The 13,634-nt window shown below is 37.6% G+C and overlaps 2 protein-coding genes across 5 annotated transcripts in view; one reads left to right on the forward strand and one right to left on the reverse strand.

Moving 5' to 3' along the window:
• Window positions 1-8,957, reverse strand: part of GALK2 (galactokinase 2) — a 224,774-nt gene extending 215,817 nt beyond the window's left edge. Inside the window, exon 1 of one of the 3 annotated variants that reach the window (XM_033190171.1) lies at window positions 8,696-8,957. In XM_033190171.1, the coding sequence (XP_033046062.1) occupies window positions 8,696-8,715 (20 nt within the window). In that variant the 5' untranslated portion in view covers window positions 8,716-8,957. The remainder of the gene's footprint in view (window positions 1-8,695) is intronic. The other 2 variants (XM_033190164.1, XM_033190168.1) reach the window with 2 other exon arrangements.
• Window positions 8,958-9,055: 98 nt separating this feature from the next.
• The window catches only part of COPS2 (COP9 signalosome subunit 2), a 31,579-nt gene continuing 27,000 nt past the window's right edge, over window positions 9,056-13,634 (forward strand). The window contains exon 1 of one of the 2 annotated variants that reach the window (XM_033190175.1): window positions 9,056-9,187. In XM_033190175.1, coding sequence (XP_033046066.1) covers window positions 9,134-9,187 — 54 coding nt within the window. In that variant the 5' untranslated portion in view covers window positions 9,056-9,133. The remainder of the gene's footprint in view (window positions 9,188-13,634) is intronic. The other variant, XM_033190176.1, reaches the window with a different exon arrangement.

Below are 13,634 nucleotides of genomic sequence, written 5' to 3' on the forward strand. Positions count from 1 at the left end.
TGGGATTACAGGCGTGAGCCACCACACCCAGTCTTCCTTTTTATTTCTTAACCCAGAAACTAAATATAGTACCAAGAATCTTCAAACTAGACAATTCTTTCCTCACCTTATCATAACCATCCAATGTTGCCCACCTCAATGCGGAGCTGATTATGATTATTATCTTAAGCAATTTTTTCTTTTTTTTTTTTTTGGAATACGTTTGCTAAGGCTCTCCAGTGACTGACATAACTGCATCTATTGGTTGTCAATTGGCTTCAACTCAAAATAATACTTAGGCCAAAGTAGCATACTTTGGGGTGGCATATTCTGAACCCCTTCAATGCTTAATCATACTCTATTAGCATATTCCTCCTATGTTAACTATAGAGATGAAAGATATAATTGCAGTCTGGAGCATGCTGAAGGCTTAGTGTAAGTAGTTGTTGGTTCCCTTAATCCTGCCTCCATCTCTATAAATAGTCCCTTCATTAAACACTTTCCTGTTAACTCCCCTGAGTATGCCATGAGTTTTCTTTCCAGACCTTTATTAATACAAAAGGAGTCCTCTTTTTCTGCTCTTCTAACACAGTGTTCAGTTTCCCCAAATTAATATAGCAAAAAAAATTTAAAAGATGATTGGTCTGAAAGGATGCCAAATCATAAACCCGTTTGGTATGACTCAGCCAAGGCCAGTGAAGAGTCATGAATGCTAAAGTGCACTTAAACACATCACATTTTCACTGAGAATCTTCTATAAGCAAGGCATATGCTGCGTTTCAGAGGATTCAGAAGTAAGAAAGATAGTTGTGTCCTCAAGGAGTTTTCTGTTTAATAATGAATGAATGGAAATAATTGTAATACAAGATAGCATACAATTATGAAAAATATATTTTTAAAGGATCAAATTATGCTGGCAATTAAACTGTCATTGGATTTTTGACAAAGATGTCAAGACAACTCAATAGAAAAAGCGTATCTTTTCAACAAATGATGCTGAAACAATTTGATATCCATATGCAAAATAATGAACCTCCACATTCATTCACATTATATATGAAAATTAAATTTGAAATGGATCATAGACCTAAATGTAAGAGGTAAAACTATATAAAACTTCCAGAAAAAAAGTAAGTGAAAATCTCAGTGCCCTTGAGTATGACAAAGATAAATACAACACAAAAAGCATAAAAAACTCTTACAACTCAACAGATGTAAGATAAACAACCCAATTTTTAAAATAGGCAAAATATATTTAAAAAAGATTTCACCAAAGAAGATATGTGGATGACAAATAAGCACACAAAAAATGTTCAACATTAGTCATTAAGTAAATGCAAATTAAAACTACAATAGTATACTGCTACATTCCTGCTAGAGTAGCTAAAGTTAAAAAGATTGACCACACTAAATGTTGGCAGGGATGTGGTAGAGCAACCAGAACTCTTATGCACTGCTGTTGGGATATGCAAAATGGTAAAACCACTTAGGAAAACAGTTTGAGCGTTTCTTAAAAAGTTAAATATATACCTACCATATGAGCCAATCATTTCACTACAAGATATTTACCTGTATTCACATCTATTTCTGCATAACAATATTACTACAAATGTAGTAGTATAAATAAATATACATTTATTGTCTCACAATTTTCTGTCCTCTGTTTTAGGGTCTCACAAAGGCTTATCTGAGGCTCAACTGGGGAAGGATTCACTTTCAAGAGCACATGGCTGTTAGCAGCATTCAGTTGCTTGTGGGTTGTCAAACTAAAACCACTTTTTTTTTTTTTTCTGGCTGGCTACTAGCCAGATGCCACCATCAGCTCCCTGTTGTGTCGTCCTTCCCAACATGATCTCCTTTGCTGGCTTTGCCTTCCTCAAAGCCAGCAAAGGAGATCATCTTTCCTATCAGGATTGACTTAACAATCTTGTATAATGTAATCATGTACATATAATCATGCTTATCACCTTTGCTGTATCTTACTTAAAAGCAAGTCACAGATCCCACTCACACCCAAAAGGCAAATAATTATTCAAGGAAATAGAATGGGTTAGCCACCATAGAGTCTGTCTACCATAAATTACCCAAGAGAAACAAAACATATGTCCACACAAAAACTTGTACACAAATGTTCTTAGCAGGTTCATTTATACTAGCCACAAACTGAAAAAAACTTATATCAATAGATAAGTGGGTAAGATGAATTGTAATATATCCATGTAATGAATATTCAGCAATAAAAAGAAACAACCAACTGATACATGCAACAACCTGGACAAATCTCAAATCTCAACATAATTATACTATGTGTGAAAGAAATCAGGAAAATGAGAGTACATATTGCATGATTCCATTTATATAAAATTCATGAAAATGTAAACTAATCTATAGTGACAAAAAGTAGATCAGCAGTTACCTGGGAAAAGTTAAGGGGAAGGAGAGAAATTTCTGCAAGGAATCTATGAGGAAACTTTTGCAGTGATAATATGTTCATTATCTTGTGTCATGATAGTTTCACAGGTGTATACATATGTCAAAGTCCATTAAATTCTATACTGTAAGGCTGGGAGTGGTGGCTCATGCCTGTAGTCCCAGCACTTTGGGAGGCCAAGGTGGGTGGATCACCTGAGGTCAGGAATTCGAGACCAGCCTGGCCAACGTGGCTAAACCTCGTCACTACTAAAAACACAAAAACTAGCTGGGCATGGTGGTGGGCGCCTGTAATCCCAGCCACTAGGGAGGCTGAGGCAGGAGAATCGCTTGAACTCAGGAGGCAGAGGTTGTAGTGAGCCGAGCTCGTGCCACTGCACTCTAGCCTGGGCAACAGAACAAGACTCCATCTCAAAAAATAAAATAAAATAAATAAATAAGTTGTATACTTTAAGTATGTGTAGCTTAATTTGCCTTACTGAGGTAAATCAAGCTACTGAATAATACCTCAATAATGCCAGTTTATGAAAATATGTTTTAAAAACATAGGATCCACTTTCAACAAGGGCACCATGTCACACAAATGCACTTTGTTGAAATTACAATTTTCTATTATTCACCATTGAATAAAATTAATGTCAAGAAAAAAATAAAAGAGACTATCTTAACTGTATAAAGTATTCAGGATAGGCTATGTGAATGAGGTCACATTTACATGGATTTTTAAGGACAGAAAAAGATTTTGATGTGTGATACAAAAAGATTAATCTATTAACATGTTTATTTATCCAACAAGCACTTATTAGCACCTGTGTACTCAAACAGCATGTTCTGCACAATGAAGACCTTTTCAACTGCTGTTACTAAATTTCCAGACTGGACTTAAAAAATTTGGTCATGGCCAAGGAAATTCTATTCAAAATTTAGCTGCCATTCACCCAGTCTTCCTACTTACCACCTTATTTGCATACTTATTTTCCCATTGTAGGAATAAGGCATTACATTTAAAAGCAGCAAATTATGTAATATATTTACATGTAAATCAATATGCAGTTACATGTATGTGATCAGTATTCATTTGTTAAGCATATTATCCATTTCGCAACTGCTATCTTGTGTACAAAGTAAAACTATGAAACTTTGATTACTCTGAGCAAATAAACCTCTTAACTACCTCGGGATCCTATTTTCTCTTTTGAACAATTACAAGTAGAATAACCATGTGATTTATTGTCCAACTTCTGAAAGTGATGGGTGCTCTTAACTATTTTTTTTCTGAGATGGAGTCTTGCTCTGTCACCAGGCTGGAGTGCAGTGTCACAATCTCAGCTCACTGCAACCTCCGCCTCCCTGGTTCAAGCGATTCTCCTGCCTCAGCCTCAGGTAGCTGGGACTACAGGCAAGCCACCGAGCCCACATAATTTTTGTATTTTTAGTAGAGACGTTTCATCATGTTGGCCAGGATGGTCTCAATCTCTTGACCTCGTGATCCACCCACCTCAGCCTCCCAAAGTGCTAGGATTCCAGGTGTAAGCCACCACACCCAGCCTGGGTGTTATTACTATTATGATGGGTCAACAGTACTAAACCAGATCTGTCCCAGGAAAACAGGGATGTACAGTCTCCCCAAGTTTAGGGAGGTTTGTTTTGTTGTAAAGTTACAAGTATAGGTTTCTGAGCTCCACTCAGAACTACTGAATCCGAATCTCTACTGTGGGATTTGGGAAGCCTTAGACCGTAAAGTGATATCATTAAAGGCTCTTCCAATTCTAAGTTCTACACTTAATATGGTAATTTTGAATATAAACTGGATTTTGAATGATAGGGAATTATTATTAATCTTTTTTTTTTTTCTTTTTTGAGACAAACTCACTCTGTCGCCCAGGCTGGAGTGTAGTGGCACAATCTTGGCTCACTGCAACTTCCGCCTCCCAGGTGCAAGCGATTCTCTTGCCTAAGGCTCCCGAGTATCTGGGATTACAGGCATGCGCCACCATGCCTGGATAATTTTTGTATTTTTAGTAGAGACGGGATTTCTCCATGTTGGCCAGGCTGGTCTCGAACTCCTAACCTCAGGTGGTCTACCTGCCTCAGCCTCCCAAAGTGCTGGGATTATAGGCACAAACCATCATGCCTGGCAAATATTATTAATCTTATATGTAACAATGATGTGATTATATAGGAGAATGTTCTTATTTTTAGGAAATACACATAGCTGCATTTAGGGGTGATGTGTCATGATATCTGAATCCTCCTTTCAACTGATACAGGGAACACACACATACATACAATCATGGCTGATAGTGGGTATATACACGTCCACTGTACTATTATTATTACAATTTTACATATGCTTGAAATTTATCATAATAAAACATTGAGAAGAAAAGATTGTTAGGGAAAAATATTTGTATTCATAGGTGAGAACACATTATTGTTGCAAACACAACTTAAAAGAACTATGATCAAAAAGATCCAATTCAAGTAATTACTAAAAAAGAATCAAGCCTGTAATTTCTCTTCTTGGAACTTGGAATTCTTTCTTTCGGTTTGTTTATTTTATTTATTTATTTATTTATTTATTTATTTATTTATTTTTGAGACAGAGTCTTGCTCCGTTGCCCAGGCTGGAGTGCAATGGTGCGATCTCGGCTCACTGCAACCTCCACCTCCCTGGTTCAAGAGATTCTCCTGCCTCAGCCTCCTGCGTAGTTGGGATTACAGGTGCCCGCCACCATGCCTGGCTAATTCTATTTGTATTTTTCATAGAGACAGGGTTTTACCACGTTGGCCAGGTTGGTCTCGAACTCCTGACCTCAGGTGGTCCATCCACCTCGGCCTCCCAAAGTGCCGGGATTACAGGTGTGAGCCACTGCGCCAGCCAGAATTATTTTTTAAAGAATAAAATTTCAAAGATATTCACTGCAGAATTGCTTAAAATAGTGTTATTTCTGCAATACTCTGAATGTATAATAATGGCACGAATTATGGTGCACTGGTACATTCAACAAAGGATTATTACACAGCCACTAAAATAATTAGTATTAGGCATATATTTTAAGACTGGGTAATGTGGTTCACACCTGTAATACCAGTACTTTGGAAGGTTGAAGTGGGAGGATTGCAAGACCAGCCTGGGCAATATAGTGAGACCCCTGTCTCTACAAAAAAAATATTTTAAATTTGTCAGGAATGGTGGCATGTACCTGAAGTCCCAGCCACTGAGGAGGCTAAGATGGGAAGATCACTTAAACCAAGGAGTTCAAGGCTGCAGTAAGCTATGATGGTGCCACTGCACTCCAGTCTGGGTGACAGAGCAAGATCTTGTCTCTAAATATAAACAACCAACCAAACATCGACCTATGCTGCTATATAGATGCAAAAAGAATCCAAATCTATATCTATGCTTAACTACATAACATTTGTGGATTCATGTGGACAGAACTGGAAGTTTACATGGAAATGCTACCTATTTGAAAAGCAGTTTTTCCCCTTTATTTCATTTTTTCTTTATTTTGAATTCTGCCAATGATTTTGTGTAATAGTAATGTATTTTTTTAATGGTATGGGAAGAAATCCTTTATCATGTGACACCATATAACAGCTGCCTAACCACACAATGTAGAAATGAATAAAGATGGCTCAGAAATAGAGTGTACTAGTATTAGTGACTCAACTAGTGACCATTATGATAAATGGAATAAAGTTTTGACTGATTTACAGGAGTTTTAAAATGCATTTTATATTGAGTAGTTATTTGTTTTCTTAAAACAATTATTGTATTGAACTAAAAATAAACTAGGTAGTTTGTTCACATAACAAATCTATATACAGAGACAATCTTACAAATTTTCCACTTAGTCCATTTTTCTGTTATCAGCATTACTACAAATGCCTCATTCTGTCATCACGTTGAATTCTTTAGCATCTTCTATATCATTTCCAGGGGCATCTCTGGGAAGTAGTGATGCCTATCTTCCCTCAGAAGCAAACTGATAACCCCAATGTACCCATAATTTACACTTATTCCCTTCTCTGAGGTGTGCTGCTTTTTGGCACATCAGAAAAAACACACTACTAGGATTTGAAAAACTAAGTTCTGGGCCTGGTTAGGTCATAAACTACAGAAACCTTAGGTCATATATCCTCCCCAGGCATTTGTTTCTCCACTACAAAAAAAAAAAAAAATCATATTTCATTGGTCTTTTGTAGTCCTTTACTATTTCATTTATCTTCACGATAACTCTTAAATTTAAGTAAGAGTTAGTATTAGTATTAATACTAACTAATATTAATATTAATACTAACTAATATTAATATTAATTAATTAATAACCTGCTACTAACTGGTTAACTACTAATGCTGCTTAAGTAAGGCAGCATTATGCTCATTTTATAGAAGAAATTCAATCTCAAAAAGGATATAGTCACCCAAAGATCCCACAAGTAGTAATGTATCAGGCAGAGCTAAACTCACACACTCTTACTCAAGATCCTAGTACTGGTACATGCTGTACTAATAAATTTGCTAAAATGGATGAAGCAGCAATTTCTCAGGTCCCTTCCAATGATCCTGTTCTCTGCTTCTACTTGCTATTTTTTCTCTCTTCTCTCAACCAGTATTAACATCCGAAACTATGTATAAAATCCCCAAATTTCATTTACCATGGTTTTTTTATTTAATTATTCTTTAAATTTTTCTAGTTTCATGTTAAATCCAGAGAAATTACTTTTTCAAAAGTTTCCACTATTGCCTCCCTCTCTGAAGGCCATGGGACTTACCTATTTGTCAAAGCAGAAATTCCCAACATTTTGTAAACACCACTAATTACTTTTTATAACTGTAAAGGCAATTATTCCATACTTAAAACCAATTCAAAATAAAATAAATCCTCAATACTTCTTATTCCCTGGGGTAGTAATTTTAGTTAGATTCTATTGAATCGTTATTTTCTCCTCTGTGCCTTTATTTGGGAAATACTGTTAGTCTACCTTACTATTGAGTCTCTTTCCCTAACAAGAAAATGTCAGTCTTAAGAGTCAGGAAAGCTTTTACTTTATCACATATGAAGAATGAACTAAACACCTAACTTGGAAAGGAAAACTTAAATGAGAGATTCAGGACACTTCCCGAGGGCTCTTATGACCAATTTAAAAGTTGGTACGATGTGTCTAAAATAACAAATTAACTCTTTTACTTAAAATAAAGGTACAGATGTGTTGATAGTCATGGTAACATGTACATATGAAATATGCCTAAACCAAATTAAAAGAAAACAAAATACAGTCCATGGCAATCTTGAAAATTCAGGGAGCTCAATAAATATTAAGAGTATGCTCTCACAATGAGAGCATTAAACACTTGGTAATTAACGTAATTTAATATGCAAAAATGAGAAAATATACAGGATGAGGGATGAGGAGTACACATAGGAAATTTTTGTAATTTTCTTCATTTTGATTGTATTGCTTTCTGGTCTTTAGGAGGGAAGATTTTGACTTCAAAAGTAACAAAAGATTTAAGAAGGGAATTCACATCTTTCTGTTCTAAATGATATTCTTGCACTCTTTTCTCAGCAGTTCATGTTTCTGGATAGAGTTTATGATTACTGAAAAGTGTCAATGTTTCTACAATGGAAATTTTGCCTTTGGGAATGCTCTTAATATTTATCATATCAAAGTGATGGCCTTTTGGCAATCTGAATTCCTTTGGCTCCTGACGTGTTTCAGTAGTTTTCACCTGCACGGAAGACAGAGGATCTTTGGAATCAACATACACATATTTTAGAAATGACAGCAGCTTGTCATCTTTACGAGCAATCTCTCCCTTAATTTCTGGATAGAGACAAATCCGCTCTGACAGGAGGCTGTAGGTATAGGGGTGCCTGGGAGCCGGAGAGGGCTTCTTGTTGCCGATTTCCCGTTCCGCTCGGTTCTCTTGAAATTCCTATCTCGCGAGTCACCGCAGCTCCCATCTCCTCATAACATGGTGCCCTCGGTTTCACAGTAACGTATTTTTTTAAAAAACCAGTCGTTGTTACCTTAATTTGGTCCCAAGGGTTGTAAAGGTAAGTTTATAATTCGTTGAACAACTAAGTAAGATTTAAGGCAACTCAACTGATAGCTGCATACCTAATTTGGGATATCCATAGAATTGTTTTGTCAACTACAAATATAACAAGCATTAAGTGTAAACTGTTTTGCTGAAAAGTACTCCAAATATCTTAGGAACACCCACCGCAATGTGTGGGCTAAATGCACACATACAATGATAGCAGAAATAATACCTGTCATATAGGACGGGCATGCCAGCCTTTTCTCCGCGAAAGGCTTCTGGTCCTAAGCTGTCCCTTACTTTCACCGGAATGAGACGCTTCCAGAGTCCCAAGCAAGGGAGGAGACTGCTCCCTTACCCAGGAGGCTGGAAACTGCTCGCTACGAGCGCAGTTTCTGACGCCCTTTGGCTGAGACCCGCAGCACCTGACGAAGTCTCAGTTGCTAGGTTTAGTTGCTAAGGCACCAACCGCTTCGGAGGAAAAGGGGGGCGGTGCAGTCTCTTTTGGAGACGTAGCGAATCATCTAGAGGTCGAGATAATTGGTTCCGGCAGGAAACAGCTCCTCTAAGAGGGACGGGAAGGCGGAAAGAAGCTGAGACTGACGCCTCTGAGCCGCGGAGGATTGTGGGAGGAGGTTGTCTCCAATTTCTCCTCCCCCTCCCGGCCAAGATGTCTGACATGGAGGATGATTTCATGTGCGATGATGAGGAGGACTACGACCTGGTGAGGCGCAGGGAATGGAACTCTGGGGGTGGAGATGTGTCTAGTTTTCGGGGTCCGGTCTGGACCGGCCGCGGCCTCTCCCCGTAGAGCATGTGCCGTTTCCAGCCTCTCTCAGTGCAGTGACAGGACTGGTTTACCTCCTCCCCGTTCCCGCACCGGGCCCGGGCCCTGCTTCTCCAGCATGGGGGAAGGGAGGTCAAAGCAGGCAGCGAAGGGGGTCCCGGGCCTTGCACTCCGAGTCTGAGCGCCTCTTCGGTTTACACGGATGCCCCTGGCCCCAGGCGTTCGGTTCTCTGTGCCTCATGCCTCCCCACGGCGCGAGCCGCCCCGGTGACCATGCTGCGGTGTAGGCCCTGGCTTTGCCCTTTCGGGCCCAGCGTTCGGGCCCCCACTTCTTCACACTTGAACTGAGCGTTCACATGTGCGAAATGCTAGGAGAAGTCTGAAAACTGGGGGGTCCTTACTGCTCCCAGGCTTGACCGCGAAACGCAACTTGTGAGTCGCCTGGAGACGTAGCTTAAATAGTCTTGTCTTGTCCAGGGCCAGTTTTGGTCCGAGGTAAGTGTGTAGTAGAGGGTTCAGAGCAAGGATAACTGAAAAAAAGGTAGTTGAACTACTTTTTCAGTTCTTTATAAAGAAAAGCTGGCTAGGAGGTTTTGCATGTTGTGTTTTTGGGGGACGGGTGTAAGGTAATTGAACCCATAGCTTTTCCCTTAGAAATTTTCCAGTATACAAAGTTTAAAACAGCAACAGCATAGAAATAAACGAATTTATCTGACTGAATGGAGATTTTTAAAGATTCAGAGCTTCATTTATTAATGGATTTACAAGTTTGAATAACGTTTGCTATTCAAAAACATCGTGTGGAAACTCTGAAAATTATCTTGACCCAGAATTAACGTCAACTTTGCTTTGTTTCTTTATTTTGGGGGTATTTCATATGGTTCTTTTATGGTGATGCTGCATTATCATAAAGTTACAAAATAGATGTTTTGGGACGTCTGATTCATTTTAAGTGCCAGAGATTGTCAAAATATTAATACATTGTTTTGAATTAGTCTATAACTTCGTGTGTATTTTCAGTTTTTTGCATTTTAAAATAAGGCACACTTTGCAAAAGGGAGAACGGAAATTCTCGCTATTATCTGAAAGTCATAGTAGAGATTTTTATAATTTTTAAAGTTAAATGTGGTTTCGCTAACAGTTATGGTTTCTACCTTACATTTTAGTTTGTGCAAGCCAGTTGTAGGCAGTGACTTCAGTTCATTAATATGTATCTGTCCATTTCTAGTTACTACCTGTTTATTCATATTACAGGTGTTTTGTTATTGTTATCAAAATGTTTCTTTTAAATGTGCTTGTATTTTTTTAATTGATTCATAGTATTTTGTACATAGTTATGGGGGGTTTTGTTACATGCACAGGATATGTAATGATCAAGTCGGTATTTAGGATATCCATCACCTTGTGTTTTTATCATTTCTGTGTCTTGGGAATATTTAAAGTCATCTCTTCTAGATATTTTGAAATATGAAATACGTTTTAACCATAGTCACCCTCCCCCGCTATCTAATGTTTAATAAGTTCTAAACATTAGCACTTATTCCTTCTATCTAACTGTTGGTTTGTACACATTAACCAACTTCTCTTACTTCCCTACTCCTCTTTCCCCCCACACCCTTCCTATCATTCTACTCTCTACCACCATGAAATCAACTTCTTTTGCTCCCACATCTGAGTGAGAACATGTGATAATTGTCTTTCTGCGCCTGGCTTATTTCACTTAACCTAAATCTCCAGATCCACGTTGCTGCAAATTGACAGAATTTCATTCTTTTTTATAGCCAAATAATATTCCTTTAAGTATATACACCACATTTTCTTCATCCATTTATCCATTACTACTTAGATTGATTCGCTGTCTTTGCTGTTATGAGTAATGCTGCAATGAACATGGAGTGCAGGTATCCCTTTAATAGACCTATTTTCTTTCCTTTGGATAAACCCAGGGGTGGATTGCAGGATCTTATGGTAGTTCTACTTCTAGTTTTTGAGAAATCTCCATAATGGCTATACTAATTTACATCTCCATCAACAGTGTAGAAGAGTTCTGTTTTCTCCACTTTCTTGCCAGCATTCTGTTATTTTTGGTCTTTTTGATGAATAACCATTCTAATTGTGGTTTTGATTTGCATTTCTTTGATGGTAGTGATATTGAGCTTTTTTTTTATGTATATGTCGGCCATTTTTATGTCTTCTTTATTTATTTACACATGTGTATATTTTTAGAGATGGGATTTTGCTGTGTTACCCAGGCTGAGCCCAAAGTCCTGGGCCCAACCAATCATCCCGCCTCAGCCTCTTAAGTAGCTGAGACTACTGGCACTTGCCACCGTGCCCAGCTGTATGTCATCTCTTGAGAAATTGCATTTGTATTATTAGTTTGTGTTTGTAGATGTTTCTGCTTATCTCCTTCCTAAACAATAGTCTGTCGGATACATAACTTATTACCGCTGTGATTAAGTTGATCATCTTTGAGAATGTAATGTAGTAATAGCAGTGAGAATCTTTTTGTCTTGTGAAGTACTTGATTAACTTTTGCAAGATTTTTTATTAAACATAGAATGTTTTAACTTGGCCATGTTTTCCCAGCCTTTTAGGGCCTACACTACATGAGCAGTATAATGAAGTTGAATATATAATTGCTTTAACTTTTTTTTTTTGAAACGGAGTCTCACTGTGTTGCCCAGGCTAAAGAACAGTGGCACAATCTCAGCTCACTGCAACCTCTGCCTCCCAGGTTCGAGCAATTCTGCCTCAGCCTCCTTAGTAGCTGAGATTACAGGCGCCTGCCACCATACCCGGCTAATTTTTTGTGTTTTTATTAGAGGCGGGGTTTTACCGTGTTGGTCAGGCTGGTCTCGAATTCCTGACCTCAAGTGATCTGCCCCCCTCGGCCTTCCAAAGTGCTGGGATTACAGGTGTTAGTCACCACAACCAGCTGTGTCTTAACTTTTTTATTTCTTAAAGTAAGATTTTGCACTACTACATAATGAAATGAAATGTTGGAGTTTTCTGTTGGATTTTTTGTTTTTCTTCCCCTAGCATTCTATTAAATAACTCTTCCCGTCTGTCTCTCATCAGGTGTCTAGTTGTAAAATTATTTGTGATTAATTTACTAACAGTTAAAACTTTTGGTGGCATAAAATTTATTTAGTAATTTGTTTTTCATTTCCTTAAATCATATATTTTTTAAAAAAAAGATTAATGGAGGTGGTTACCATTTCATGCTTACCTTTTGCCAAAAGAGTTTTTCTTTTTTTAAAATACTTATTTTGTCTGGGATTTTTTTTTTTTTCTGTTTATTAGTATTTTTAAAAATCTACAGAATTGACTTGCTTTCTCAAGATTTATTTTTATAAAAAATTATTTTTTTTGGAAAATTGATTATCACCTCCTTTTAGTTAAAGTGTTAACTGAGAGCCATGAGTATTGCTGACCACAGTGATACTCAGCATATCTTTATTGGTCGCCCATTGATACATTTTAACACCCTAAATCACTTTGTTCTTCCCCAATCTGGTAGAAATAGGTAGTTAGGATACCACCTGAAAAATTAACTCTGTTTCTAAAACTGTACTGTTTTTACCCAAGGAAGTAAATAATGATTTCTGCCCAAGAAGGATCTAAAATAAAACAAATTTTTTTTGTTTGTTTTTTTTAAGAAAGAAGAAATGAATGTGAAAGAAATGAATGTAAAAGAAATTCAACATACATGTATGGTCATGTATGTTCTAAGATCTGTTTGATTTTTAGAGGCAGAAGCAGGCATTTCTAAACATAGTAATCTGTGGTAGGCGATGGTGCTAATAAATTACATTTAATGCAATGCTAATTTTACAGGTTTATAGATTATTTGCTGATCCATGATACTAAATAATAACCATAGTGCCATTCATTAAGTAGGTAAGGCCATTGATAAGCTAACTGTTTTAATTCCACAGTCCAATCATTGTACCATGAAACTTCTAATAATCTTTTTAGAAAGGATTTAAGACAAATTGACTTTATACCAAAAATTATTCTTCCGTAAGTCCTGTTATGTGTAGGGTATTATATATTTGAATATATATAAATTTTTTTTTGAGGTGGAGTTGTGCTCTGTCGCCCAGGCTGGAGTGCAGTGGTGTGATCTCGGCTCACTGCAACCTCTGCCTCCCGGGTTCAAGCGATTCTCTTGCCTCAGCCTCCTGAATAGCTGGAACCACAGGTGCCCGCCACCATGCCCAGCTAATTTTTATATTTTAGTAGAGACAGGGTTTCACCATGTTGGCCAGTCTGGTCCCGAACTCCTGACCTCAGGTGATCGACATTCCTTGCCCTCCCAAAGTGCTGAGATTACAGGCTGAGCCACCATGCCCGGCCTGTATTTGGATATAATTATTTA

Source organism: Trachypithecus francoisi, unplaced genomic scaffold (assembly GCF_009764315.1).
Source record: "Trachypithecus francoisi isolate TF-2019V2 unplaced genomic scaffold, Tfra_2.0 Lachesis_group3, whole genome shotgun sequence".
Classification (NCBI taxonomy): domain Eukaryota; kingdom Metazoa; phylum Chordata; class Mammalia; order Primates; family Cercopithecidae; genus Trachypithecus; species Trachypithecus francoisi.